We start from the raw sequence: 27921 nt of genomic DNA on the forward strand, positions 1-27921 counted from the left end.
ATGTATTAATCACTACTTCCTCCCTGTAGGAAATCTATCCAGTTTAAGTCGTCTTGGCCTGAGGTACAATAGGCTGTCAGCAATTCCGAAGTCTTTAGCAAAATGCAGTGAACTTGATGAACTGAACCTGGAGAACAACAATATTTCTACTTTACCAGAGGTGAGAGATGCAGTGGATTTGGGAGAGAATGTATTGGAAGGGGTCTTTGTTTTTAGAGACATTGGAACGTATAAAATAATTTCATCTTTCCTTGCAATTCTGAGGAACACCATGTGTTTTAATCATAGAATCGTAAAATGGCCTGGGTTGAAAATGACCATAATGATGATGATCTAGTTTCTATCCCCCTGCCCTGAGTAGGGTCGCCAACCATCAGACCAGGCTGCCCAGAGCCACATCCAACCTGGCCTTGAATGCAGCCAGGGATGAGGCATCCACGACTTCCTTGGGCAACCTGTTCCAGTACTTCACCACCCTCTGTGTGGAAAAACTTCCACCTAAATCTACATGTGTTACATGAAAAAAAACAATTCTGTACACGTTAGATATATCTAACTTTTGTGGAAGAATATATGTTACACAGCTTCTGTCAGAAGTGGGACTAGCATGTGTGATTGTATTTGCTGTCCTGAGTCTCTTCAGGAAACCTTAAATAAGGAGCAGAGCTTCCCATCATGGATACAAAGTGTTTCATGGAGGTGGGGAAGATGCAGAATAAAGTAAAAGGGATATCTCTATCAGCATCTAGTTAAGTCAAGAATGACCTTTGAAAGAATGGATAAAACCTGCTAAAGATACTTTGCCTTAGCATTCTCATTTAACCTGGAAAAAAAGTATGCTGTTGACATGCATCTGATATCATCCAGCAACTAACTGATGCTCATTTAATGAGCTATGAAAAATAAAAAAATTGTACAGGTATTTTTTTGTGGTGGTGTTTTTTTTTTTTTTTTTTTTTTTTTTTTTTTTTACAGTTTGCAGTGACTCTGCAAGGATCTCAGGAGAAAGGGGAAGAGAATCAGTTTTTGTGCTTTTCGTTTCATGATTGCTGTCCTTGGTTATTTTACCTATTCTCTTGCTTTAGTGCATGAGCAAAGAAAAAGACCATAGATTTAGAGGTTGTGGAGCCACATTTTCTGTCCGTTCAGGCAACACATTTACTCTGAGGTGGAGAGTGCATCTTTGTTCCTCTTTATTCCTCAGGAATTCCCTGAAACACAGCCCTAAGAAACAGAGAATTTAATAAGTGTTTGGATATATCTGTCATTTAGTAAAATGCAAATAAGTGAGAGCCACCAGGCTGCTTTCAATATCAGAGCTAAGCTAGCCCATCCCACCCATACATACTATAAAAGCAACTACAGTGTAATCACAGAAAGATAATGTGGGAGTGATTACTTGCTTTGAAATGTGTTCAATCCTAATACAAAACTCTTAGAGACTATGCTGCCTTCTTCACATATTTGCCAACAATATGTTAACATTTAAGCTGCTAACTTGCAGAAGTGTATAATTCATACTGTAATCTGTTTAAAATAAAACATTCCTTGCTTATAATATAAAGAACTGCGTTTGTAAAAGAAACTTTGGAATTTCCAAACATAACTGAGGTTGCTGACAAAACGCCTAATAAATATTTTATCTTAAAAGGATGGACTGGGAGAAGGCAGCATTGCTACAGATTTCGTAGACATAAGAGCATTGTCTTTTTGCACTGCCAAAGCTTTCTTACTTTCCTTCAAATGTGGTTAATTACTCTAGGCTGTTAGAGTGTATTAGCTAACATATTTCTAATATTTTTTGCATGGATGCAGGCTTTAAAAAATGGCTTCTGGAAATGCCAAGATCCATCTGAAGCCATAAAGTGTTTTTGTGACGGAGCTCAGGGACTGCTTAATCCTAGGACAAAGAATATCAGTTAATTAAGAAAGTACAGCTGGAAGGAGTATTTCCTAATCAAAGATTGTAGTTGTTAATTATTAGATTTGAATGACTAATACTGATTTAACAATCGTTTATTTTGTCTTTGGGGCAGAACTGCTTCATTGACACTTACTGAGATGCCCCCAGAATTATATTTCAGTGCTAAAATGTTTTAGCCATGACATGTAGAAAATTCCTATTAAATCCCGTTTTACTAACAGTAATGTTAATAAACTTAGAACAGAAAAATTACCCAGTCTTCCCTGATCAAGGCAACAAAACCATATTCTTAAAGTTCTTACAGTGCACGTAGAGCAGTTCAGAAATACTGATATTGGAAATAGGGTTGGAATCATTATCTTGTTACCGCTCTTTCCTGATTGCAGATGTTGCATTATTTATGGTATGTAATGCCATGCATAAATCTCCAATTTCTGTAATACTTAAGCAAATGGAGCTGAATTCAAATTGGCATAGTAATAAGCCAAGGTGACACTTCAGCAGTAATTTAGCTCTCATTATTCATCCCTATGGTTCCAGCAGCGTGCTTGGCACGTATCTAACATAAACTCTGATCTTTGCTGCTGAAATTTCAGAGTGTGCTTGGATTATGAAGGGGCACAATGAGCCTGTGGACTCATTGGGCAACCATTGCTACCAAATTGGCTCTGGGGTTTTGCTTTTATTTTTGAAGACAAGACAGGTGGAGCAATAACTATTTAGGGATATTTTTGAAACAGGAAAGAAAAAAAAAAAAAAAAAGGGAATTTCCAAAAGCTTTGCATTCTTCTCTGGTCTGTCCAGGTATCTGAAACTGCTGTGGCCTAAAAAGAAACCTCTATCTCAGCCCATACTGCATTCACAGTATGAGTTGTTATTAAATTACAAAGGTTGGAATTCGAAGTATCAAATACACCTTTGAGAAGTCGTGCTTGGATTTGGTGGTTCTTTGGGCCTCGCCGTCATCTGTGAGCAAGGTTAAGGGAAGCTCAGCTCGGCAGTGTAGGCCGCGCTCCTTCAGAGCCCGGACATGAGGATGGGCACACCGCTGCCAGAGATGCCCAAGAGGTAGCAGTGTGTTATTAGAAAATTCCGTTTGGAGGACAAGAAAGTTACAAAACCTCCTGAGCTTTCAGGTGTGATATGTTTGCTTTTTTTATATATGGAAGTATATAAGCAGAACAGAGGAAACAAGGTGAAGGCTAACAACTGCAAGGGGAGTTTGCTGCTCTTGGAAGTTTTATCAGATTTAACAGTGGTTTGAGTGTTGCAATGCTCATTTAGACTTGGGGGATAGCATTTCTAGTTAGACCCATGAGGAAAAAGAGATGTATTCAAATAAATCTGTCCTAAGATCCTGGGTGGTTTTCTTCTCTCTACAGGGTCTTTTATCCAGCCTTGTCAAGCTGACTAGTTTAACGCTGGCCAGGAACTGCTTCCAGTCCTATCCTGTGGGTGGCCCGTCCCAGTTCTCCACAATCTACTCTCTCAACATGGAGCACAACCGCATCAATAAAATCCCCTTTGGAATTTTCTCTAGAGCTAAAGTATTAAGTAAGCTGAACATGAAGGTGAGGCACAGAAACATGCTACAGTTTGTAAAATCAATGAGGAGCACTGTTTCCTATTCCATTAATTCTGGCAAGCATAATGATTTAAGGAATGAATTTATCATGATTGAGTAGATACTGCTGCCCTTAGATATAGAAGCAATTCTGGATTAGTTTAAAAAATGTACTGTCACACTGTTATTGATCTGTCTTCATTTTTGTTGCTTACACGGTTATCATGTTTGCAGGAATATGAACAGCAATGAAGTGGGCTGCAAAGTTCTTTAATGTTCAAATAGGGCATGAGCATGCAGAGTAACACACTTCTTTCCTCCTCTCTGCACTGTTGCAGTTCAGGCTAAAAACAAAATTACGTAAAATATCTTTGGAATATTTTATTTCAAAGTCTAAATTCGGAGAATTTTGGCAGTAGCTGTAGAGCACATAGGAAAGAGGACCTTTATGTGTATGCTATGTACACACAGAGTGATGAGAACCTGGGAAAAGAGGTGACATCTTTCAATGAATGGGCTTGTTTTAAGTTTTTAAAACAACTTATTAAAAAGGTATGTTTGAGCAGTAGTTATGCTCAGCAACTATTTTTTTTAAATATTTTTTGGCACACATGGATTCTCAATTTGCCTTATTACCATTTTTTAAATCATTTAGCCATCTGTAATTTCACATTTACCAGTACTTTGTATGACATACATATATACATACATACATGCAGATATATTACTTCATGGTGTCTGATGTAGATCAAATATAGCAGCATTTTGAGCACAAAGATGTTTAGTTTAAGATGCTTTTATTCTGAGCCATTAAGGTATATTTCCCCTGTGTTTTTTTTTTCTCTTTACTCCCCTCTCTCTTTACTCTCCTAAGCCCCATGTATCTATTGTTTCCAGACTGAGCTATGAAGCATTGCTGGCTGCTCCTTGTGCCCCAGCTCAGCCAAGTCAGAGCCTTGAGTAATGTTTTTGCTTATGTTGTTTATCGACTTCTTATTTTTTGAACAGATTGAAAGAGGAGGACTTTTTGTAATTTTTTTTTTCCTAGCAAGCTCTGTGTATTCTTTGTATTTCAGCATTGCTGATAACAGCTTTGTACATTACGGTGAATTTGCAGTTCTTTTTTCTCTCCATTGTATTCTGTAACAAAATGAAAAATGTTTTAACTACTGGAGCATGAAATGTTTTGAATTATGTACTTCTAAGTTTTCCATTTCAGTTCTTGTTGGTAACACACAATCAATTCTGCAACTGTAAATTCGGACTGCTTATTACATTCTGAGGAATTAAAAGTTATTTGACCAATTGTTACCATTTTATTCTAATGTAATTAGCTGCTATTTTCTTTTGAAGTTTAATGACTCAAATGCCTTGTTGGTCTCTTGCAAATGCAGACCTTAATTGTTCGCTGTGTTAAATCTCAGGACAATCAGCTGACCTCTCTCCCCTTGGACTTTGGGACTTGGACTAGTATGGTAGAACTGAACTTAGCAACCAACCAACTCACAAAGATCCCTGAGGATGTGTCTGGGCTTGTTTCTCTTGAGGTGAGAAGAATATGAACGACTACTTGAATCCCTACCAATAGACATTTTCTACTCCAGGTTTAAGTAATGTTTTTTTTTTTTTGTTTTTTTTTTTTTGGTCAAATAAGACCAAATAAGTATGTACAGGTATGCTATTTGAATAATTTGAATAGCTGTTTTTAATCTGTCTGTGGTTGTTGTGTATGGCTTTTTGAATGTTCTTCTTCAGGCTCTAGGTGAATGTGCACAAAGGGTTAAGTGCAGATGTATTTTCAACTGTGTGGAAAGAAAAATATTTTCAACAGAAAGTGCTGGAAATGAAATGGCACTGGGCTGGGTTTGATTCCTGGGGACACCAGCATGGAAACAAAGGGGTCAGAAAAACGTAGTGAAATGGTCTGCAGTCAGAGATGGCTGCACTGTGAACCCTGTAAGCAGCTGGGTGGGAAATCGCCTCAACCCTGAAGGGAGAAGAGCTTGGAAGTCATGAACTAGACCTGTCTTGTCTCTTAGTCCTGTTTCCCAAGGTAACATCAGCAGAGACAGTCAAACATAATCATCTTGGAGGGATGTAAGGACAGAGGTCCTTGTTCAGGTAGCTCTGACATGTCATTAGGTGACTTCACAGCCTCTGAGAGTCACTGGAAAAAGTCTGTTAAAGGACAGTAGCAAATATCATGTTTGAAAACAATGATTTCCAGTGCGATGGCTGCTCTGAGTGATTAATAATTCCCAGAGTCGTGGCAAAAGGATATGACAGAGCAGTAGCTATTAAGCAGTTCAGCTTTCTTTAAGGCTCTGGCTGATTTGATGGGGAAGGTGTTAACACCTGACAGCTGGATTTGCAAGTGCTCTGCCGGCTGCTGAAGCTGGAGAGCTGGGCTGTCCACAAAGCCATTACTGCTAGCTTTCTCTGTAATTAAGGAATAAATGCGAAAAGCTATTTAGGCAGTGTTTACTCTAAAGTTAAGGTTCCCACAGCAGTGCTAAGTCAGCTGTGCTGCATGTAGGTAATATTTTTTGTTCCTGCCTTTGTTTCTTGATTTGCGAATATAGCATTATTATTCTAACCATTATGTGTCTTAGCACATAAAGGAAAGCCACCATAACACTGCTCGTGCTAATGCTAAATTTTTTATTTTTATTCACTTTGATTTTCACTTTCATTTTGGCCTTGTTTTTTATTCTTTCCTGCCCTCAGTTTTTCCAGTCTCCATGAAGTAGTGAAAACTGGGATAGTTAGATCCTCAGCATCTGTAACCCTGGCTGGCTTAGCCAGGATGAGTGTCTGCACTGGTGCACTTTCACACACTGGTGTCTTGGTGTGCCTTGTTAAATCACTAGATAATACTATTGTTTAGACAGTGATTGATTACATTTCTTCTTGCTGTGTTGTTATGAAGCTTGATTTTTTTTTTTTTCTTCTAAGGACTACTGGACTTCTTTGGTGAAAAACAATACACTAGTATGAGTTGTGGCTTAATGAGTAACTCTGTTAATTGACATTGCAAATAAGAATACATTTCCTGAATGCAGGATTTCCAATTTAGAAAGGAGAAATAAAAGAAGATAACACTTAGGGAAAAGTGAGTGTGTAGTAGCAGACCAGTGAATATCTTTGCAATGTGCTGCTCAGGTGCTCTGATCCTTGCATTTACTTGCTGCTATTCCAACCCAAAGAGACGCAGGGAAAAAAAGGAAGCATGTTGCTTTTCAAGGAGGACCTGGAAATTACAACAAAGTGTGTAAAGTATGGCTTTGAAATAGCTGTGAGAAAGGGTATCAAAGTGATAGGGAAGTACAGGAAAAAGTAGTTTTACTTTCCTTGAACAAATAAGGTGTGCTTTGTTTTTGGCTTACATTTATTATTGTTATGTAAAATAATATTTGTAATAATTATATAATAGAATTATGTATTTGTAACAGTAAGATTTAAAAAGTGTGTGTGTGTGTATTTACATCTTTTACATAATTTGAGTGTAGGCTAGTCTTGGACTTCACTACTTGAAAATTCAGAAAGATCCTATCTTGTTACACATCCTGACTTCTTATTTACTTATTGCATTGCTGAAATTCTGTCTCTTTTTTAAGGTTCTTATATTGTCAAATAATCTCCTAAAAAAACTTCCCCATGGAATTGGAAATCTCCGGAAACTCCGAGAGCTAGACCTAGAGGAAAACAAACTGGAATCCTTGCCAAATGAAATAGCTTACCTCAAGGATCTGCAGGTGAAACAATAATTGACAGAGATTAACATTTTATGTCCTTAGTTTACACCATACTAACTTAATTACAGCTAGTTTAATGAGGGAAACTATATGGGACTGGATATAGAACCAAGAGTTAAGAATCTTGTGTGACTTCCTCTGCAGTCTGTCCCCACTAATTCTTTCCACAGATTAATCCGTTAATTTTGAACAAACAAATTTTCAAGAGCTTAACCTATGAGTACACTTCTACCACAGGAATAGCTTCTGTGGTTTCAGTCATGTTCATGAACCTTTCATATTTAAGATAGAAGGCGTATGTTTTACTGTGCACTATTTTATTTTTATGTTTAGTAAAGGTTTGAAATGTTGCAGAGCAGAAGATTTTTTTGGTTCAAATGCAGGAGGGTAGAATTCGTCACTTGATAAGCTATATATCTTGTTATTTGCTGTTATTTGAAGACACAAGTTAAGTTAATTTTTTTAAATGTGGGTTTTTTTCCCTTAGAAATTGGTTCTGACTAATAATCAGTTGACCACCCTTCCCAGAGGTATCGGTCACCTTACCAATCTGACTCACCTTGGGCTTGGAGAGAATCTTCTCACACACCTTCCTGAGGAAATTGGTAAGTTTTTTTTTTTTTTTCTTCTTTAATAATGTTCCTTTTCTTTTTGTGTAGTGTGGCTGAACCAAAGCAGTTACTAACACAGAAGATAGACATCTATTGTACTCACAAGTAGAGACCGCAAAATTCATGTGAAACTTCCAGATATACACAACCTGACATGAAATATGTGCCACTGAAACAGCACTATAAATGTGTGATCTTTATCTCTCTGAACTGTACTGAAATAAATGGTCTAGCTTTTTTCAGCTGCTCCGCAAAGAGCTGCCAAACACACACCTAACTTGGAATGGTGAGATGCCATTTTTCTACATAGTATTGATCACGTCAAAGGCCTACTCTTATTCTTGGAAAGAAGTCAGCGTTAAAAAGAAATGTATAAGTCATATTCTAAATCTGTGGTTTAGACAAAAATCTTGTGCAAGTTGTAGACAACTGAAGCAAACATTTCTGCTGATAGTCTCTCTGCACATAATTCTGTTTGTAAAGCATCATACTGCTTTTTTTTTTGTCTTGAGGAGATAAGAGTAGGAATGGAAGAGATCTAAGGAAAGAAGGGGAGAAACGGGATTGTTTTATTCAGTCAGCCATCAAGCCCTGGCTTCTGCTCTTTCTCTTATGGGAAATGAAATAGATTATCAGGGCATAGAAGACATATATGGTGTGATAGGTGTAAGATGGGGGGAGGATTGTGTGTGTGCAAACTTGTATGTTTGCAGTGTACTTCAAAGTTGTATGTTTATTTTTATAATCGATTGCCGTGGTGGTAATTGAAATCTTCAGAAACTTTACTCCATGTTCAAACATCTGGTTAATCTGTATTACAGTATCTGTAGTAGAGATGTTGTAAAATTTGGATTCAGAAGGAATTTCACACATGGGTTTCTTGCATTTAGTAAATCTACTGCTGTGATCTCTCCTGCTTTCTTCCTGTGGCACATCACAATTATATCTTAAGCTTCTAATAAATGTGATAGCTATGATATAGATATTTTATTAGCAATGGTAGCTACTATGTAGTATGAATGTTTTCTAGACCCTTCTAATTTGGTAGCTCTTCACCATTGCCTGCATTTGCAAAGTGCTGGGCTGAACAGTTAAGGTAAAAATCCCTATCTGCTCTGTTACTCTGCATATTTTCAATTGCTGTCTACAGGAGATATTTTAATGGCCCTTTTCACAGGAAAACTAAAGCAGATATGGCTCTCGTTCGAATGCTTGCGAACAGAGAACTTACTGGGCTTGAAAATAGGACTTTAGATGAGTAACTGACTCTAGATTTTACATTGTGAAGTTTCCAAGTGGACTTAAAGCTTCTAACAGTGCGTGAACCAAAACATTCTTCTCTGTATTATTTTATTTTAACCAGGTACACTGGAGAATCTGGAAGAACTGTATTTGAATGACAACCCCAATCTGCACAGCCTCCCCTTTGAGCTGGCTCTTTGCAGCAAACTGTCAATAATGAGTATTGAGAACTGCCCACTCAGCCACCTTCCGCCTCAGATTGTTGCAGGAGGACCCTCTTTCATCATTCAGTTCCTAAAGATGCAGGGACCATACCGTGCCATGGTCTGATGCTAATCGGATTGTCCAATACACTGTACAAAAATACAAACTGCATTAATGTTTTAATTGTCTGCATATGTATATATAATATAATATATGTGGTTTATATTATATTATATATATATAAATATATAAATAATATAAAACGGCAAATTTAAGACTGCATTATGTGTTTCTGCTAATAGAGGAATCATAGCCATTTAGATTTTTTTTTTTATCTGTAAAAATGCTTGTCTAAGTTTTCTTTGCTGAATTTGATGGAAGTTGAGTAACCTGGACATGCCAGTTCATTTAAAGCAATTGCCAATGAACTCAAAGTTAAATTTAAGGGACAAAGATAGTTTTGCTTAGATTTACTTTCAGTTAAGAGAAACATATAACCTTTATATAATGAACTTTTCTGTTTTAATCCCTCTTTTTTTTTTTGTGTGTGTCAAAACCTGAAAGGGTCACGTGTCCTGAGGTTGGGATTTTCTTTTAACTTATTTTGAGATTTGAAGCAAATGGTGTTTTTATATTGTTTACAGTCAGAGTAAATCACTGGATTTTGTTTTATTTTGATTTGCTCTGTTTTAATCAATCATATCTAGAATTTATATGCCTCTGCTGATGAATTTTTATCAACCGGTTTGTATAGTAAAGACATACTCATCAGAACAACTGGCAGGTGAAAAGGATGCAGTCAAAACAAAAGGAGAAAAAAAAAAAAAAAAAAAAAAAGCTTGAATTCTTTTAAGTCTTGCTTCCCTGAATTATCAGTTGCAGGCATAACATATCTGAACTGAGCCTTTTGCGATTGGTCTTTTCTAGCACAAGTAAACCTTTTCAGATTGGTGAAAACACGGAGTGTACTCAGCGAGAAGCGGTTTTCTTTTTTGTGAAGTAACGACTCCACGAGGTCTAACAGTACAGTTAAGTGGCAAAAATAATATATATGTACACTTTTATTACAGTGTTGAGTCATAAACTACAACAGGCAATTTTAAGGATTCCTTATAGTCCTTGTACAATAAATGAATGTGTCTTACTTTTGAACACTGCAATATATGTAAGTTTTAAAGTTGGTAACAATGTACTATGGTTTTATATCTTGACTTGCCTTGTACCTCCTTCCATTATGGAACTTCTGTGTCCAAGCACAATATCTTCACACTGTGCTGTTTTGCTGCTGAACTAAATGCACTTTTCCCCACAGCTGGGGCACTTGCTTCAAAATATTCAGTTCAGTATCTTGATGATTCTTTTTTTTTTTTTTTTTTTTTTAACTTCATCCTATCTGTTTCAGTATTAAACCGATCTATTAAAAAAGAGGCACCTTTTTCATTTGTGCATCGCTGTCGATAGCTCGAGAGAAACACTGTGAGTAGTAGACATTCAGTTTTACTGCAACTTCCTTGGTTGCTCACAGGGCAGAAGACACTTCAGGGAAACGTATGCTGTTGCTGCACTTGCAGGGCCAGTTGCCCTTTTCCAGGAGGGCAGGAGCTCGAGGCGGTTGCATTCCACCATTCCACGTTTAGTAAAGAGCTGTCCAGTTCGTACTCGCTGGAGTTGCTGCTGGGGTAGTGTGGTTTAGAGGACTTTGAACAAAATCAAATCAGCTGATGCTATGAGAAATGTATTTCATGCGCAGAAGCTTGGGGGAATGTTATTTCTGGCTTTCAGGCATGCTTACTTACATGTATTGCCTTGATCTAGTTTTGCTTTTTTTTTTTTTTTTTTTTCCCCAGCACTGCATTCTGTTTTGTCTTATGTCTTTTCATTAACAAGGAGTAAGTTTTAAATGGAAGGCAGGTGGAGATATAAAACCTTAGAGGGCTTAAATGTGCTGTAAAACTATTGTAGATGTCACTGGATTTTACTAAGTAATATTCTTTTCTTTCTCACACAATCACTCTCTGCCCCCACCTCTTCCCCTCTTCCCCCTTGTTTCTTTTTTACATCTACTGTAGCTTTTCAGTTTAGAATTTAGTTTATAAAAGGCTATTTTCGTACAGTTCTGCCTGAAGTTAATCTTTCTCAGCATTAAGGTGTTAAAATATGAAGATGCTGCGAGATGCATAATTTCAAGACTGTAATCTAACTTTGGAATATACTTCTAAACCCACATTTGTGCCCTCGGGTCACTGGGGGAAAATGGATTGATGAATATGGTTCTTTGAAACAAAAGTGGCGACCCCTTGTGTTGTCAGGCATCTTGGTCTCATTCCATGTCTGCTCCTCAATCTCATTTTTATAAGAGCTGACAGGATTAAATTTGCTTAGTTTGTAAATACGTCAGTTATTCACCTTGTTAAGGTACATGGTTCATGACTGTATGATTGCAGCTCACCCTCTTTCACATAAATTCTTGTGGATGGGTTGGCTACCGAAATAGTGCTCGTTACACTCGCTTAAAAACAAAGTATTCTTTTCATTACACTTATAGGGATAAATAAAGCTATGTTTTAATTCATTACTATATTAAAAACAGGATATTTTTTCAAACTCTTTGTATCAGTATGGTTGTTGCAACGCCAGATAATCCCGAGCCCTGTTTTAGAAGTTTAATTTTATGCATTCTGAAGGGAAAATTTGAAATGTTCTTTAAAATTGTCCCAAAGTTTAAACATTAACCATATGGAATGGATTGGGAGTAGGCACACATAAGTCTCCATATGTGCACACATGGATTTATTTCCAGATCTATTGATAGAGCCATACAGATCCAGCTGTTCTGATCATAACAGACTTCTACATTTGCCACGATGCTGGCTTGTTAACTGGTGTGGTTTCTAAATGGCATTTAATGCCTGATGACACTGGGCACATGCTGGTTTATTTCAACGTGTTTAAATATTTTGTTGGGCCTAATCAATTAAAATATGAACGGAAATAACTTCATCCTGACAAGTGTATGTATGCATACATACATGTATATATGTATCTATGTTTGTGTGAAAGCATTGACAGAGTGGTGAAATGAACTCTTAGGGCTTCTTCCAAAGCAGAACGCAGAAACAGGTCATTCCCAAATACTCATATTTTTGTCTGCCTTGTCCTACTGTTATCTCCCAAATAATTTACAGGGGTAAAACGTGACAATCTTTGCTTTGGGTGAAAATAATGACCTTTATATCTGTTTTGAATGTCTCCCTGCAATGTACATAAAAATATGTGCATATACATATGCTCTATAAAGACACTGTCCTGAATCATGCCTTGACATAGCAGAAGCTGAATTGCTGTACTTACAGACTACACAGTGTTATGGAAATTTGGTAAGGCATAAAACAGATTAGGGATGTGTTAAATAACAAAGAGAGGGTTTTATTGCCATTATGACTCATTTTGGTTGCATTGCATTTAAATTTGCTAAATAGAAAGCTGTTATTCCCTGCAAAAATGTTTTCTTTAAGTTCAGATAGTATTACATAGAACCATTACAGTTCTGTCTCTTCTTGTCCCGTATTTAACTTCCTAAACAAATTTTCTAGTCTAAATGCAGCAGAAGGGCTGCGTGTAAAGCTGGGCCACGAAGCTGTATGATTGGCACTTTGTAGTTTGTCAGATGCTATTGGAGACTTCTAAATTCATACGCCTCTTTTTGGAAAGAGATTTATGCTGTAAAATATTTGCTTCAGTGCCTCTTTTTGGTTTAGGTTTTCCCTGCAGTTTGTCCATCTTTTGCTGATGTTGTGTGAGAAAGTGCATGTTCAGACTTCTTGAAGGTCGTGTTTGTACATGATTTAGTAAAGTAGTACTCAAACTGTCTGGCTGGTTAGCACTTAAACCCGTTGTATCACGTGAAATTCAAGTATCATCTCTGATCCTGGGAGTTGGAAAAATAGCTTTTATTTAAAAATCACAGAGCTTTATCAGAGTGTTTTTTGTTTTGTTTTGTTTTGAATTTAAATTTCTGAATCAGTACAGACTTAGCTGGAGAATCTTCATATCTGGATTCAACTAAGAACTTTCGTATGGTCAAATCACACCTCAGTTGTATCCAATTGGCATGCTGAGAATAGCTTCTAATTAGATGTGCAGTTGGCAGTAATTTGCACAACACAAACTTCAAGGCACGGTGAGGACAATTACAAACAACCGATAGTATCTACAAGTCGTTTTTGTTTTTATGCTGACGAAGGTCAGAAAATGATGTTTAATATTCTGATGTTTAGGTCTTAACCAGGACTGCACAGGACTTTTACTGTGGAAAAATACCAGACCACGCTAATTTTGTGGTTAAAAAGCTAAACAAGAGTGTAAACAGTCTACAAAAATGTACTTTTAATCTGAATTATTGTAATGTTGATTGTTATGTCTATATAAAAGATTGCCTTGCTTTTTTATAAGAGTCATTCTGTATCAATGCATTCATTATAAATAGTATATTTGTAAATGAGCTGCTGCTGAGTCTTTTGGAAGTTTTCTAGTATTTCTAGTCCAACGTGAGCTGGATGGATGTTGTCTTTTTGCAGTGCCCCAAGTGATCAAGAAATGCTTCCTCATTATATACTGGTAACTCTTCACAAGATGGTTTTTCAAATATAATAGAGGTTTTTTTTTTTTTTTTCGTGCATAGCAATTAGAGGAAACTTAATGGATTGCTTCACAGTAACTATTCATAAGAGATAAATTACACACCCTTATAAAGCAGATGTTGGTAGAATCTTTTACTCTTCTACAGTACAGGAAGGCATAAAGCAAAATAACTACAGAACTTTCTCTGAAAAGGGAAATAAATCTCAGGTTTTAGTGCAAAATGCACTTGAGCAATGACAAAATTGAGGTAAGTGTAAAATTGCTGCCTACAAGGCAGCCACCTGCATTTAAACTTCTGGCTTAATAAAAGGAGGTATGTCAAAGATGACATGACAGAGACCTGAAATGCATTTTTTTTGCTCCGTACAACTCACTGAGATAGGTGCTGTTTCAAGAAGGCCATGGTTATGTCATGTCCTGTGAACAAAGAAATAGGTTGTCATCTTTTGAAATCAGAGTATAAAGGCTTCAGCTTTTTAGATGTGGCCTTGATGAGGACGACACCAAAGTACTTGTACTTGTACACCAAAGTACTTGCTATGGTAGCATGGAATCAGATCCAGCTGCCCAGCAGTCCGTGTCCAAGTGGAGGACATCCCTCTTGCTGTGATGTAGGGATCTGAGCTCGGTGAATCCAGAGGGCTCCCTAGTGCACCCCAGCAGTGGCTGTCCTGTGCCATGGTGATGGCCGTGTCCCACCTCTCCCCATCTAACAACACTGGGTGGTGGTTAGGTCTGTGAGGGCACTCTCTTGCACCTCTAGAATACCACTGAGATCTTGCCAGCCAGAGCCTGTTGAGCTTGCCAAGAGTGAATCAGCTCCAGTAGCCCTTGATAAATTTGGCAAATTCACAGAAGTGCTTTTTTCTTTTTTTTTTTTTTCTTTTCCCTAAATCTATTTACTTCTAGCCTCTACAACATCCTGTGTCTAATAATGGTACAATATAATTATATGCTGGGTGAAAAAGTGCTTCCTTCTGTTTGTTTCAAACCACACCACCTGATTTCATCTGGAGAATCCCCAGTTCTTGTATTGTGAGAAATTTATGAAGGATCTTTCTTCTTCATTTGCTTTTTTACTGTTCTTCACAATTTTTCATGAAGGAGAGTGGCTTTCCATCAAGCCATGTTCTAGGTTTTTTAATGCTCAAACAAACACTCATCCATTCTGGGATAATTCTTGTTAATTTTCTCCATAGTTTTCCAGCCCAGGTCCGACTCCTTTTCCCCATTCATAGTCTTTAGCAAGCTGCTTTGTTCTTTGCACTCCAGTCTGTAACATGAAAGTGCAGCTGTTACGAAAAACTGGAATTGAGTGGGTGATAAAGTTTAGTGCAAAATTTCGGTGGGGAATAATCCTACTACAGAATGATCCGATTGGGGTTTAGATTTCAGATGCCAACCACCCACTGCAATAATAAATGGTTTCCTCTGATCAGCGGTAGCGCTGATTTTATCGTCTCTTGTGAGTAGGTTTGAGAAGCAAAATTGATACCAAACTTTATGCGAGGATGTTGATTTAAATATTGCCAGAGTTTAAAACTGTATTCATAGCAGCAAGAGTGCATGGTTTGGGAAGATGTGACTTTGAGTGTTTCAGCTGGCTTTTTTAAACTGTCCAAGCTCAACGTTTTCTGAAAGCATTGAGAAATTTCTGGTATCGTTGTTTAATTTTCCTTTTCAGTTGTAGATTGGCACTGCACTGGTTGGGTTCCATTTTCCCAGGATGAGACCTTGCCAGCCATGATCAGTTTCTATTCAAATGCATCTACAGATGAGCCTGGCCTCAGAAGAGCTCCAGATGAGTGAAAAGAGAAGAAAATTTCTGTTTCTGGCACGCTGTATCCTAAGGTTTGTATTAAGGCCTCAAAAAGCACGCAGGCGGTCACTTTGGGCAACTCTGCTGAGACAAATGGATTGCGTTTTGGTGTAATGAATCCAGCCTACATGCTTGAGGATACTGAGTCTCCCAGTGCTGCTGTCCGGTGGCATGTCCCATCTCCCACTGGGAAGTTATGGATTTCTGTGCCTTGGTGTTTGGTGTGCAAGCACAGACAGTGCTTTTGGGTTGGATGTGGTGGCAACAGCAGCCTATGCCAGGAAGAGAAAAGGTGTTAAAGGGCTGGAGATGGTGAGCTTTGATACAATTAGAAGAGACAGAGTGCCTTGAAAGCTCATTTATATTGCTTTTGCAAACCGTCTCAGTCAAATAAAATATATCATCTCTTTATACGAGCCTTGCCTCACTTAGGATTGTAAGAGTGGGAGATAATTTGATTACCAAGATCAAATGATGATGTTTTAGAGGAGGAGCCATCTGGAGTATTTGAGTGAGCAGCTGGCAGCCTGGGCTGCACAGTTAATTATCTGACTGTATGCCTTGCAACTATTTTTCCACTGCAAAACCTTTTAAGAGTCTTTAGAGATCAATCTACCCCACTCCCTCTGAGTAAGATGCTATCTGCAAAATTGCACACAAGTGTTCCGTTTTAAAAGCTCTTTCCACAACACCATCCTTTTCTTTCTGTTGGTAAAGTATTTCTTTGTTAAAGCTCATAACGAATCCTTAATTTGCTGTCCTTTGATAGTTTCTTTAGTTGACCCATTGGCTGCTTTGCTTTTTGTCCTGTGTTGTTACAGCTGGCTATGTGAAGTGATTTCCAAACTTAGCATGTGCGATTTTAATGGAAACGTCTTTTTTTCAAGAAAATCTCAAAACACTGCTTGAAAGCAGCATGGTACGAACAGCACTGCAAAACTCTTCCCTCTTTATGACCTAAGCTTTGTTAGATGCCCTTCAATTTATTTTCATTTTTTGTCCTTGCCAAGTATTTTAACTGGGTGGGGAGTTACAACTAAGAAGTTTGAGTCATCTGCCCTTGCCAGCAAGCAAAGCAAAGGGCAAGAAGTTCAGCTGGGCAGGGAGCTGCTGGTAAGAGGCAGCTCTGATGTCAGGCTTAGTCTGCAAGTAAAGCGCTTTTTGGGTCTGCTGAGCTGTGCCAGCCTGCCAGGATGTGGAGTCCCACATGGTGCTGGTGTGGGGACCAGTGCACTTCCCAGTGGCCTCAGGCAGCTGGAAGTTTGCCTAGAAGGGGTAGCTGGAGGAAATCTCCTAGAAAAAAGTTGGGCCAAGTGGTGAGTGGGTCCGTGCAGCCAGCCCTCCCCTGTGCCGTGTGTTGGAAGGTTTTGGTGCATGAACACCTACAGGATGGATGGTTTGTCTATTGAAGCTCAGATAGGAATGTGTTTGAATTCAGAAATTCTGTGGTCCAAACCTTTTAGGAAGAATGGCTTAGTTCATGAGATGACACAGCACTAAGCAGTACTCGGAGGTCTGGAATATGTGTGATGCTTAAAGCTCATCGCTTTTGCTTTGGGAAAACCCACATGCTCCCACAATTAAATGGTTAGTGAAATATTAATGAGAAAATGTCATTCTCATTTCATAGAGACATTTAATTCTCCATAAATATTTATTTTTCAAAAATTAGATTTTCTCAAGATATGTATGAAAGCATTGCTTATCACTCGTGTTCCTAGCTCAGCTGAAGGACAATTCACACCAGGTGGTACCGATGGATCAGAGGTGGTTTTTAGCTGCTGAGGCCTGCTGGGCTGTGCTGGCGAGGTGCTCGGAGACCTGAGAGCTTTCTGGGGTGGCCCAGGCTCAGTTCCTGGCTGTGAGGCCAAGAAAGGTTTGCAGGGCTGTTGGTTAAAGCGGCTGAAATGTACTGTGAGCTTTCTGGGGTTTTGGGGGCTGCCTCTAACCTGGCTGAACTGGAAGGGTGAGGTGAAGTCCTGATTCCGGTTGCAGTTTTCCTGTCAGTGCAGTTGGGATATGCCTCATGTAATGCTCAGGCACTGTGTGGCAATTTCTACTTCTTTGTGGGTGTGAACCAGCAAACTGCTTGGGCTTAATGAAAGGAAACTGGAGTTAGGAAAGTTTGGTATTCCCCATCTCTTGAGAGATCGAGCATCTCTTCAAATTTGTTTTCCCTTTCTATCCAGTGGCATGAAGCTGTGATGAGGAGGGTCAGGTTGAGTATCAGGTGGGCACAGGACAGGCTCCCCAAGGAAATGGTCGTGGCACTGAGCTGCTGGAGTTCAGGAGGCATCTGGGCAACACTCTCAGGCGTATGGTCTGATTTTTGGGTGGTCCTGTGTGGGGCCGAGTGTTGGACTTTTGATGTTCCTTGTTGGGTCCCTTCCAACTCGGGGTATTCTGTTTCTATGACCCTGCCCTTCATTAATTCGTGCTGAAGGCTGAACGGCTCATGTCTCTTTTCCCTCTCCCCTTTGCTCTGTCTTCTCAGCGAAGCAGGGAAGAGTGTTTGTAGCAGCAGAGATTCATGTTTGCGTGTATGCGCTTAGTTTCCTGTGATGCTTCAGAGCAAGACATGGATTATTTTGCTCTTTCGTTCTGTGTGGCAGCTTACCTTGCTGCCTTTGGTGTTCGTGGGGAAAAAGAAAACTGGAATCAAAAAGGCACAAGTGTGGATGCACTATACCTCTTCTCTCAGTATCTTGTGTACCAGCCTGCCTTCTCTGAGAGCTTTATCCTGGTTACACATTATTGCCCTCAGTATACAGTTCCCAGGTAGGATAAATGTTTCCTGGGGAGAGAGAGATTTCGTGTAGCTGAAAAGCAGGTCATAGTACTGAATAAGCAAATAAATCACATGCTGGTGTTTAAACTTAATTTGAGCCTCACAGGAAAAAAATGTTGTACCTTGCAATCTGTACAGGGTTAATTGTATTGTAGCCAAGGAGGAAACAGGCTCAGTAAGGATGATGGATTCCCCTCCTGCACGCAGGATCTGCAAACCAAGCACAAGGATGGAAGCCCCACCTCTGGAGAGAAGAGTCGGGGTTGGTTAAGCCCACTGAGATCATCTAGTCCAACCATCAGCCCATCACCACTGTGCCCACCGAACCGTGTCCTGGGGTGGCTGTCAGAGGGGCCTTGTGCAGGGCTGTGGTTTAGGACTGGGGGAACGATACAGCTCTGGATGCTGCCCTGCATCCTCGTCCCCATCCTCTGCTACAGGAGGGTGGGAGACAGACAGGGGCGCAGAGAGATGCTTCCCTGCAGGTCCAGCTGCAGCTCCTGCATGATATCTCAGCGCTATTTGCTTTTGCCACTAGATGGTGAAATAAGTAATAAACGAAAGCACCTCAAGTCTCGCCGTGTTCCCTGGTGGCCTCCCTCCTCGTGGAGCTGCGCCAATGTGCTCTGCTTTCTGGGAACCCGGCAATTCCAGGCAATTATGCTCAGTGCAGCTCAGCCTTCGAGAAGTGCTGCTGCCACCCGGAGTGCTTTGATCCCCGCCTGCAGCACTGCCATGCTGGGTTCATTTTGGCCAAGCTGGGTTAAACTGAGCAAACCTGCCTGCTGTGGGCGTGCACGGAACGCTGGTGCTGAACTCTCGCCTGGGGTGTGAAGGGGTGGAGGATGCAGTTCCCTCCCCACAGCAACCAGAGACAGGGACCTGCCAGGTTGGCAATGCAGCCTCGGGGTGCTGCTGGCTGCAGCCTTAGAGCATGGCTGACATGGCTTTGGATGGAGATGGTGAAGAGCAGGGAGGGAAAGGGTAAAGATGTGGCTGGGACCCAAGGGAGAGCAACTTGATGGAATGAGTTATGGCTTCTCAGCTGAGTAATTGAATGCTAACCTGTCCCAGGTGTGAAACAAAAAGCTTTATAGAGAGGAAGCCTCAATGTTGCCTGAAACACGGGCTGGCTCTGCTGGTGGAAGGTGACCTGCTGGGACGGGATTGCTCCCATTGAGGGAAGGCTGCAGGGAAAGCTGGCAGCACCCAGCCTCTCTTCTTCACTTTCCCCACTCAGCATGAAGTGCCTGAGTGGCACTTTACAGGGAGGTAAAGCAGTGGACAAACGTGACGCTCACATGAGCGCTGTGCCTGTGCCCCAAGCTCCACCACGCTGCAGCTGGTAGCACGGCAGTGTTTGTCTTGGCTGTCAGCATTGGGCTGCGCAACCCAACCTGCTGCTTAGAATCCTGCCCGACAGGGCTGGCAACCTGAGTGTGGCCCATGGGGAAACACGAGCAAGGCTTTAAAGCTGTTTGCAAAACAGTATGGAAGGAGCTGGTGGTTGCATGGGGACTGTCTCACGCTGTGAGCTAGCTGTGAGGATCTGCCACGGTTGGTGATACTCAGCGTACTGCTCTGCACAGCCAGCAGCAGGGTGCCGTCCCTGCGGCTCCTTCCATATACATTTGTTCAAATAACTCAGGGAAACACAGCCAACAGCCAAGGCTGAGCAAACCCTGTTGCAAAGCTCTGCAGAAGGCACTGCTGGGAGGTGGAGGGAAAGAAGCAAAATGCACATCTGCGGCATAGCAGTGGGTGGGGAAGGGGAGGACTGTGGGGCTGTACGTGTGTGCAGGGCAAAGTGCCCGAGCAGCTGGTAGGGATGAACAGGGGGTGGCCAGGCCTGCCGCACTTGTGATGATTTTTTCATTTTGAAGTGTGTTCTGTTTTTCCTTTGAAAGAAGATGAATCACAGCACTCACACCGCCCTCCTGGAAATGGGCAGTGCTTTGGCTGATGGTGCTGTTGGGCAACAATACACCTATTGGGGCCAGGTCTGAGTGCTGGAGGTCTGTGCCTCTTCCACAGCACCTTCTGAGGTATAAGAGCAAAAGAAAAAGGGAAAAACAGTGTTCGTTCTGGCATGGCTCTGCTGTGCCCTGAGTCTGCAGCTCTCGGTGCTTGAACAGCTTCCTGGGCTGTCCCACTGGCACATGCTGACGGAGTCAGGGTTGCAGAGCCCTGCCTGCTCTCATCAGCCTTGTTAGCAGCATGTATCCAAACGCTGAGCAGCTGGATGTCGGGGGACTGACATCAAAATTTTATTTACTGTTATCCCCCCTCTCCCTCCCCCCCTCCCTAAGCTTTTTCTCTACAGTCTTCCACAGACTACAAATGCACCAAATCCCAGGACTCCGAGTGCTGAGGAGGTTATAATTACCATAACGTGGGATGAACTCCTACCACAGCCCTCCTGCAGGAGTGGGTGTGCTTGGGGGCTATCCTGGGGGTCTGCACCAGCCCTGGTGCTTCCCACCATCGTGGCAGAGCTGTGAGATGACCTGGACAGAGGCTGAAAGGGAGATGTGATGCTACTGAGCTGCTTACAGGTGCTGCTGGGGCTCCAACTCTGCTTTCTCGATGACACGGTTCAGAGTGGATGTGGCTGGGTTGAGCTTCAGGGGGGACTGAGGGGTTTCCAGCTACAAAAGGAGAGAGAAAATTGAAGCAGCTGTTGTGGTTTCATCATTTACATCTACATTCTGCCCAGGTTGAGGAATTTGGCTCATGAGGATGCGATGTGTGCTCCAGAAAGGCATGAGGTCCCAGCACAGCACTCCCAGCCTCGCTGCAGCCCCAGGTAAGTCCCTGCACCCTCTGTCTCCATGTGCCCCGTGGTGTGAGGTCAGATTTTACAGATCGCACCTACTCTGATGGAGGTCAGTGAACACAGGAAAGTGTGTGTGTGTGTGTCACTGTGGCTTCACTTTACAGACTTGAAGGCACTCTCTGCAGCTGGCATCTGCAAAATGGGCATCTCCCCCACTGCCTTCTCACCCGTGTCAGCCCTGCAGGCTGTGCCCAGCAGCTCCCACATTCCAGGCTGTACTTTGTGTCACTGCTTATAGCACAGTGTGGGGATGAGGGAACAGGGCTTTCTCCCTCCTGCACAGGAAATACCTTTATTGGCTCAAGCACCTGGCATGGTGATTAACAGAGAGCTGCCTGAACCCTGATCATCCTTAGAGACATCTAAAAGTGAGAGCAGAGAGCTCATGAGTGTAAAAGCTGGGGCTGTACGGGTCAGCATTCTGTGCGTGCTGAGACCTGGCGGCCACCAGGTGTGCCACCACTGCTCTTTGCTGCTAACGCAGCTCTGTGATGCTGCTGCAACCCAGGGGGGCAAAGCCAGCACACGGGAGATCTGAGGCTGCTCCCCTCCGTGGTGCAGACACGGGGCTGCCGCCCGCCTCCATCCTCCTGCGTGGAGGGGGGACTGCGAGAGCCTGCGGGGAGCTGGGGTGAGGCAGGAGGAAGCCCCCGGGGCCGGTTGCGGGTGCTGGCGTTCGGGTGCCGCGGGTCGGGACCTCGCGTGGGTGCTGCGGCCACGAGGGCCGCTGCGTGCAGTGCGGTGCGACGGCCAGCAGGTGCCACTGCCCCCCCGCGCTGCCTGGGGCCGCCGCCCGGCTGCTTCCCCCCGCCTCGCGTTATCCCCACTCGCGGCGGCCCGAAGCAGCCCCACGGCCGCGTGTGCGGGGAGGGGGGAGGGAGGGGGAGGAGGTAGGGAGCCGTGCGGGGCCCGGAGCCCGTGCGGGATGGGTTGGCACCGCGCCGCGAGGTTGCGATGTTCGGGGGGGAGGGGGGAGGGGTCGTAGTCAGGGCTGCGGGTGGGAGAGGGGCTGCGGGTGCCGGGGGCAGCGTGCAGGGCGAGGACGGGTTGAGCCCGTCGGCGCTGGAGGCTAAGCTGCGGGGTCTGTGTGTGTGTCTGTGTGTGCATGTGCGTCTGTGTGTGTGTGCGCAGCGCGTCTGCCCGCGTCCGTGTGTGTGTGTGTGTGTGCGTGTGCGCGCACCGGGGGCAGCTCCCCACGTGGGGCTGACGCGGCAGCCCCGGCCTGATCCGGGGCTATAAAACGGCTCCGCGGCGAGCGAAGCAGAGCAGCCTCCGCCGGCTGCAGCCCCGGCTCCGCTCCGCTTCGCGCCCGGCATGAGCCGCGCCCGTCCGCGCCCCCCCGGCCGCCGCCGCTCAGCCCCCGCCCGGGAGGCGCCGCTGTAGGAGCGCGGAGCCCCGCGGAGAGCCGGGAGCGGCGCGGGTGGGGCAGGGGGCGAAGGGCGGGGGTGGCCGCGTAGCGGAGTTGATGTTTAACCCGGAGCGCCCGTTCACGGAGAGGGGCCACTTCTCCTCCATGGAGTACCAGCGGCAGCTGGAGGAGGAGGAGGGCTACCCCCCTCCCGGCGCCAACGGAACTTTCAACGACAGCGGGGCCGGGCTGGGATGGAGCATGCCGTACCCCCTGCACACCACCGTCACCCTCATCAGCCTGGCGGGCTTGCTCATGCTCTTCACCGTCTTCGGCAACGTCCTGGTCATCATTGCCGTCTTCACCAGCCGGGCGCTCAAGGCCCCCCAGAACCTCTTCCTGGTGTCCTTAGCCTCGGCCGACATCCTGGTGGCCACGCTGGTCATCCCCTTCTCCCTGGCGAACGAGGTGATGGGCTACTGGTACTTCGGCAAAGTCTGGTGCGAGATCTACCTGGCCTTGGACGTGCTGTTCTGCACCTCCTCCATCGTGCATTTGTGTGCCATCAGCCTGGACCGCTACTGGTCCATCACGCAAGCCATCGAGTACAACCTCAAGCGCACCCCGCGCCGCATCAAGTGCATCATCTTCATCGTCTGGGTCATCTCGGCCGTCATCTCCTTCCCACCGCTCATCTCCATAGAAAAGAAGAGCGGGCAGAAGGTGGACCAGTGGCCGGCAGGGTGCAAGATCAATGACGAGAAGTGGTACATCATCTCGTCGAGCATCGGCTCCTTCTTCACCCCATGCCTCATCATGATCCTGGTCTACGTGCGCATCTATCAGATAGCCAAGAGGCGAACCAGGGTCCCGCTGAACAAGAGGGCGGAGCGCCCGGAGAAAAAGCAGAACGGCTTGGCTGACAAGGAGGACCTGCCAGCTTCAGCCCAGCTCAATGGGGAGAAAGCGGCCGGAGCTGGAGATGGGCAGGAGGGAGAGGTCAACGGCATAGATATGGAGGAAACCTCCTCCTCTGAGCACCAGGAGAACAACCAGCCCAAGAAGTCGGAGAGACCCCTGCGGGGGAAGACCAAGACTAAGCTGAGCCAGATTAAACCTGGGGACGCTTTGCCCAGGAAGACGGAGGAGGAGAGGAACACCAAAGGGTCCCGGTGGAGGGGCAGGCAGAACCGGGAGAAGCGTTTCACCTTCGTGCTGGCGGTGGTGATTGGGGTCTTCGTCATCTGCTGGTTCCCATTCTTCTTTACCTACACGCTGACTGCAGTCTGCAAGAGCTGCTCTGTGCCTGCCACCCTCTTCAAGTTCTTCTTCTGGTTCGGTTACTGCAATAGCTCCTTAAACCCCGTCATCTACACCATTTTCAACCACGACTTCAGACGGGCCTTCAAAAGGATCCTCTGCAGGATAGAGAGGAAAAGAATCGTTTGAAGGACCTGTGGGCAGAACTAATAATTCAAGACTTTGCAAGAGAGTAAGGCATGGGCTTCTTGGGCTGTGCTTGCATGGGATGGTTTCCTTCAGCTCGTGATCAGGAAGCCTTCCAAACCTGAGATGAGCCCACTGAAATGCCCAACAGCGGCAGCAAGGAGCGGCAGGCAAGTGGTGGTCTGAGCCTGGCACTCAGCTCCCAGGGGAGGATGACTTTCGATTCGCTCGGTTTACTTTGTGAGGTTTTTTTCTTTTGCCACAGAGTCTCTCAGTGGATATTTTCATGACTGCTCAGTTTGACTCTTTAAAGACAAATGACGCACAGCTCCGTGAGATGAACAGATGAACAGCAAAGAGGGAGTATGCCCCTTCAGAGGTGTTGGCTTTTTATTTTGTTGTATCTTCCCCTCCCTCCCCTCCCTCCTGTTGTATATGTAATTAATTTTAACCCCCTTGTAAAATACAGTATTGTATCTCTGCATTTGAATGTCTTAATTTCTGTAAGGCAAGCAGCTTTGAAACTGTGAATGCTTTAATTGTGTTTGACACTTGAAAACTCCTTCTCTTCCCATTCCGTGAAATCCTCCTTACTCAAAACCAACAAAGAGTTAGAGCAATTTCCCCTGCCTGACAGGTGGATAATATTACCAGCATTTCCAATGTCCTGCTATTCTTTTTTCTATTTTTTTTTTCTTTTTTTTGGCTATAGAGCTGAGGATCACACTCCCCAACAGACTAGTTTTTGTTTGTTTGTTTGTTTGTTTCATTTTTCTATTTTCTTTTTTCCTTTTCTCTCTGTCCTACCTGGTTCTGTTGAAGTCGGTGCTGCCCGCGGTATGATAAGGCTGAGCTATAACTTCCATGTCCCTACAGCTGGAGCAGAGCTGCGGGGCGGTTGCCGTGCAGGCGGGCACCCAAGGGCTGCTGAGGGCTCTTTCTCACGCCGTGCAGAGCTTGGGACCCAGCCAAGCTCCCAGCAACTTCCCCTCGGCTGATTTTACACCTATTGAAGCACCAAGCGTGTTCAATGCTAACTCGGTTCCCCCACCCCCGACTGTAAATAGATAACATTTCAAAGCAAACGTCAGCGCTCCGTATATCACGCTGTCTTGTTTCTATTGATTTTCTGCTGTTTTAACTCCCACTGTGTTTCCTGAGTGAGGGAGAGTTAAGTTTGCAATCTGCTGCTCTCATCCACCCTAGGAAATGCTGGAGCATCCCTCTTGCAGTCTTACATATGGCAAAGCTCTGAAAGGGGGAACTTCCCGGCAGGTTCCCCTGTACTTTATAGTGTGAGCTTTTTTTTTTAATTAAAAAAAAAAACAAAAAAAAACACAAAGTGTAAATATTGTGAGGTTGGAGCAAGAGAGGGAGTTAATGCTGCCTTTACGCTCCTCTCTTGAAACGTCTTTCAGCTTTTTCTGCTCAAAATTAAAAACACGAAGAGAACAAATGTCACATCCTTCTGCCATAGAGAAATTTCTGGAGAATGCTGAAAGGAAAAACTTCCTGATCTCTCTTAATAAACAAGTCTGCAAGCCTCCCTAATGCCACCCATTCAGCTCTTCAGCGATGACAGATCGTAGGAACTGTTTGGAGAAAGCAAAGTTTACGTATAGGACGGATTTGCCTTCTGTAGGGTTGTGTGGTGCACAGGAAGAGACTTTAAAGCAGCACCTTTTTACTTTTGGTTGTGTTGTGTTGATTTTGCTCCCTTCTGACTTTGTATTCACTCAGAGGGTGCCTGGACGCACCCTGGGACCTGGTGAGCAGTGTTTACGTTCACTTGCGTTTTCAGAGTTGAATCCTCAAAAGGTGAGGAAAGCAAATAAACTGTGCTTGACTGTAAAAACAAAGCAGAAATCACAAGCAGAGGTTGCTACAATGGATGATTATTTTTAATAAATAAAGGAGTGTTTACAGATCAAGCGTGAAAGCCTTCTGAATAATCTGTTTAGCTGTGTTGTATTTTTTCCAGCTGCTCACCGATTCTCAGGCAGCTTTGCTTTTGACACTGCTACAAGAACACGTTGGGAAAAGCAGTGGTGCTTTCTGAAAGGCTTTGTGACAGCAGGTAGGGAACAATGGCTCGCTTCATTGCGCAGGGGCAGAGCAACAAATGAGTCCTTGGTGTTTCTTGTTCTTCCCACCTCCTTTCATGGCATGGTAAGAGCATTCATGTGTTTCTTAGAGAAAAGAGCTTAGGTGTGATTTATTCCTCAGAAATGCAGCCTGGCCCTGGTTTTGCCTCTCACTGGGGCTGCCCAGCTGTGGCTGCTTTATAGCTGATTGGTTGAGAAGGTTTGTAATAATTAGGTCGCAGATGGGATTAGAAGTGATTGGGCTGGAAGGAGATATTCCTGCATATATGCAGGAGTGCCCACGTAGCCAGAGTGTTTTGCAGGCCTGGAGGGTGTGGTGGAGGCAGGTAACCTGCTGTCCCCTCTGGCTGCAGGTATACCTGTTGGCTTTGGCAGGTTTTCCCAAGCAGACCCCAGGGGAGATGTAGGAGTTGGCAATTGAGTGGCCATCAGTAACGCATCCCCATCCTTCTGCCTGCTGGCCTCCTGGCCAAGTCTCTAGCACATTTGGTGTTCTGGTGGGTTTGGGGCAAGGGCTTTGATGGGCTGTCACTGTGCACATCTTAAATATGGCAGCTTGCTCCCAGTTTTCCATCAAATGCAAAAGCAAGGTGCTTTTGGGGTTATGTTCTTCCTGACCCCTTGTGGTTCAGCCCAGCCAAATAAAATGCCCCAGGAGCTGTGGTGGGTGCAGGCAGTGACTTTTTCATCTGCCATGCAGAGCTGTCTGTCCATCCCTGTGGCTGGTGTCTCAATTTCCACCATCCTGCTGCCTTTGCCTGCTGCCTGCTGATTCTTTTGTGTTGCATTTCCCTGAGCTGCTGGACATTTGTTTTCAGATCTGTCTTGAGCCCTTTTTGTTGGCTGGGGGGATGTGTCCAAGCTGCAGGGCCCCGCAGGCTGTGTCATGAAGATGCTGTGGTGGATGAGGAGTGGTCTGAGGCATTGGAGCTGGCAAGGCTCAGCTCCAAGATGTCCCTATGGGTGAGCTGCAGGTTTTTTCTGCAGAGCCAGCTGACAGCCTGCCCAGAGCTTGTCTCTGACCCCTTTCTGCTGGCACTCACACTTACTGCTGTGGGGTTTTGCCCCTATTTGCTGAGGCACAAGGGGCTGGTCATATTGAGGAACCTTTCCACAGTGACCCAAGGAGAGCTGGACTTGGTCCCAGTCACTCCACTCACAAATCATGCATTTTTCAGGCCTGAGAAAGTTCCTGTGGGTTTCAGCCCATGTCCCTCAACCACGCTGTGCCAGAAGTGCCCCTCCCCACACAGTATCTCCTATTCCAGGGCTCACTGGTGCTGGTGCCCCATGCTGTTCCTCTTGGGTCGGGTGGCTGGGAGGCAGCCTGGGAAGCTCTTCTTGTGGCTCTTTGTGTTATTTTATTTCTGAATATTCCTTGCTTTTTCACTGCTGGAAAAGTTCAAAGTCTACAGAGATTGCATCTGGGTTACAGGCAGTGCCCTGGCAGATGTGGCACCGCTCCTGCTGCAGACCTTGCTGTGCAGCTGGTTTGTGGTGATGCTCTGTGAGTTGCCAGGTCTGTGCAGCTGCTGAGCCTTACTGCCAGGTCAGCAGAGAGCTCAGCTCACAAATGGAGCAGATGCTGACTGCTCTGTGAACTGCAAGGGCAGCGGGCTGAGTCTCAGAAGTACAGAT

General features: G+C 44.0%; 2 protein-coding genes and 1 long non-coding RNA gene across 12 annotated transcripts in view; 2 read left to right on the top strand and 1 right to left on the bottom strand.

Annotated features, from left to right (window-relative positions):
* Positions 1 to 13757, top strand: part of SHOC2 (SHOC2 leucine rich repeat scaffold protein) — a 68692-nt gene extending 54935 nt beyond the window's left edge. For all 9 annotated transcript variants that reach the window (XM_085229847.1, XM_085229845.1, XM_085229842.1 and 6 more), the window contains 6 exons: positions 30 to 160; positions 3307 to 3495; positions 4913 to 5035; positions 7106 to 7243; positions 7731 to 7848; positions 9218 to 13757. In XM_085229847.1, coding sequence (XP_085085973.1) covers positions 30 to 160; positions 3307 to 3495; positions 4913 to 5035; positions 7106 to 7243; positions 7731 to 7848; positions 9218 to 9426 — 908 coding nt within the window. In that variant the 3' untranslated portion in view covers positions 9427 to 13757. The remainder of the gene's footprint in view (positions 1 to 29; positions 161 to 3306; positions 3496 to 4912; positions 5036 to 7105; positions 7244 to 7730; positions 7849 to 9217) is intronic.
* On the bottom strand, positions 11116 to 19446 carry LOC146543883 (uncharacterized). Of its 2 annotated transcripts, none has more exons than XR_014884875.1 (3): positions 19116 to 19446; positions 18671 to 18792; positions 11116 to 18554 (listed from the first exon to the last, which is right to left on the bottom strand). It is a non-coding gene; the product is annotated as an uncharacterized LOC146543883 (long non-coding RNA). The 2 variants fall into 2 exon arrangements; XR_014884874.1 differs by having other exon boundaries at positions 18671 to 18758; positions 19116 to 19441.
* Positions 19447 to 22627: 3181 nt separating this feature from the next.
* ADRA2A (adrenoceptor alpha 2A) lies at positions 22628 to 26109 on the top strand. Its single transcript, XM_010714708.4, has one exon. The coding sequence runs from the start codon at positions 22850 to 22852 to the stop codon at positions 24179 to 24181; it is 1332 nt and encodes a 443-aa protein (XP_010713010.1). The 5' UTR covers positions 22628 to 22849; the 3' UTR covers positions 24182 to 26109.
* Positions 26110 to 27921: the final 1812 nt, after the last annotated feature.

This window comes from Meleagris gallopavo, chromosome 8 (genome assembly GCF_905368555.1).
Source record: "Meleagris gallopavo chromosome 8, MGAL_WU_HG_1.1, whole genome shotgun sequence".
Taxonomy (NCBI): Eukaryota; Metazoa; Chordata; class Aves; order Galliformes; family Phasianidae; genus Meleagris; species Meleagris gallopavo.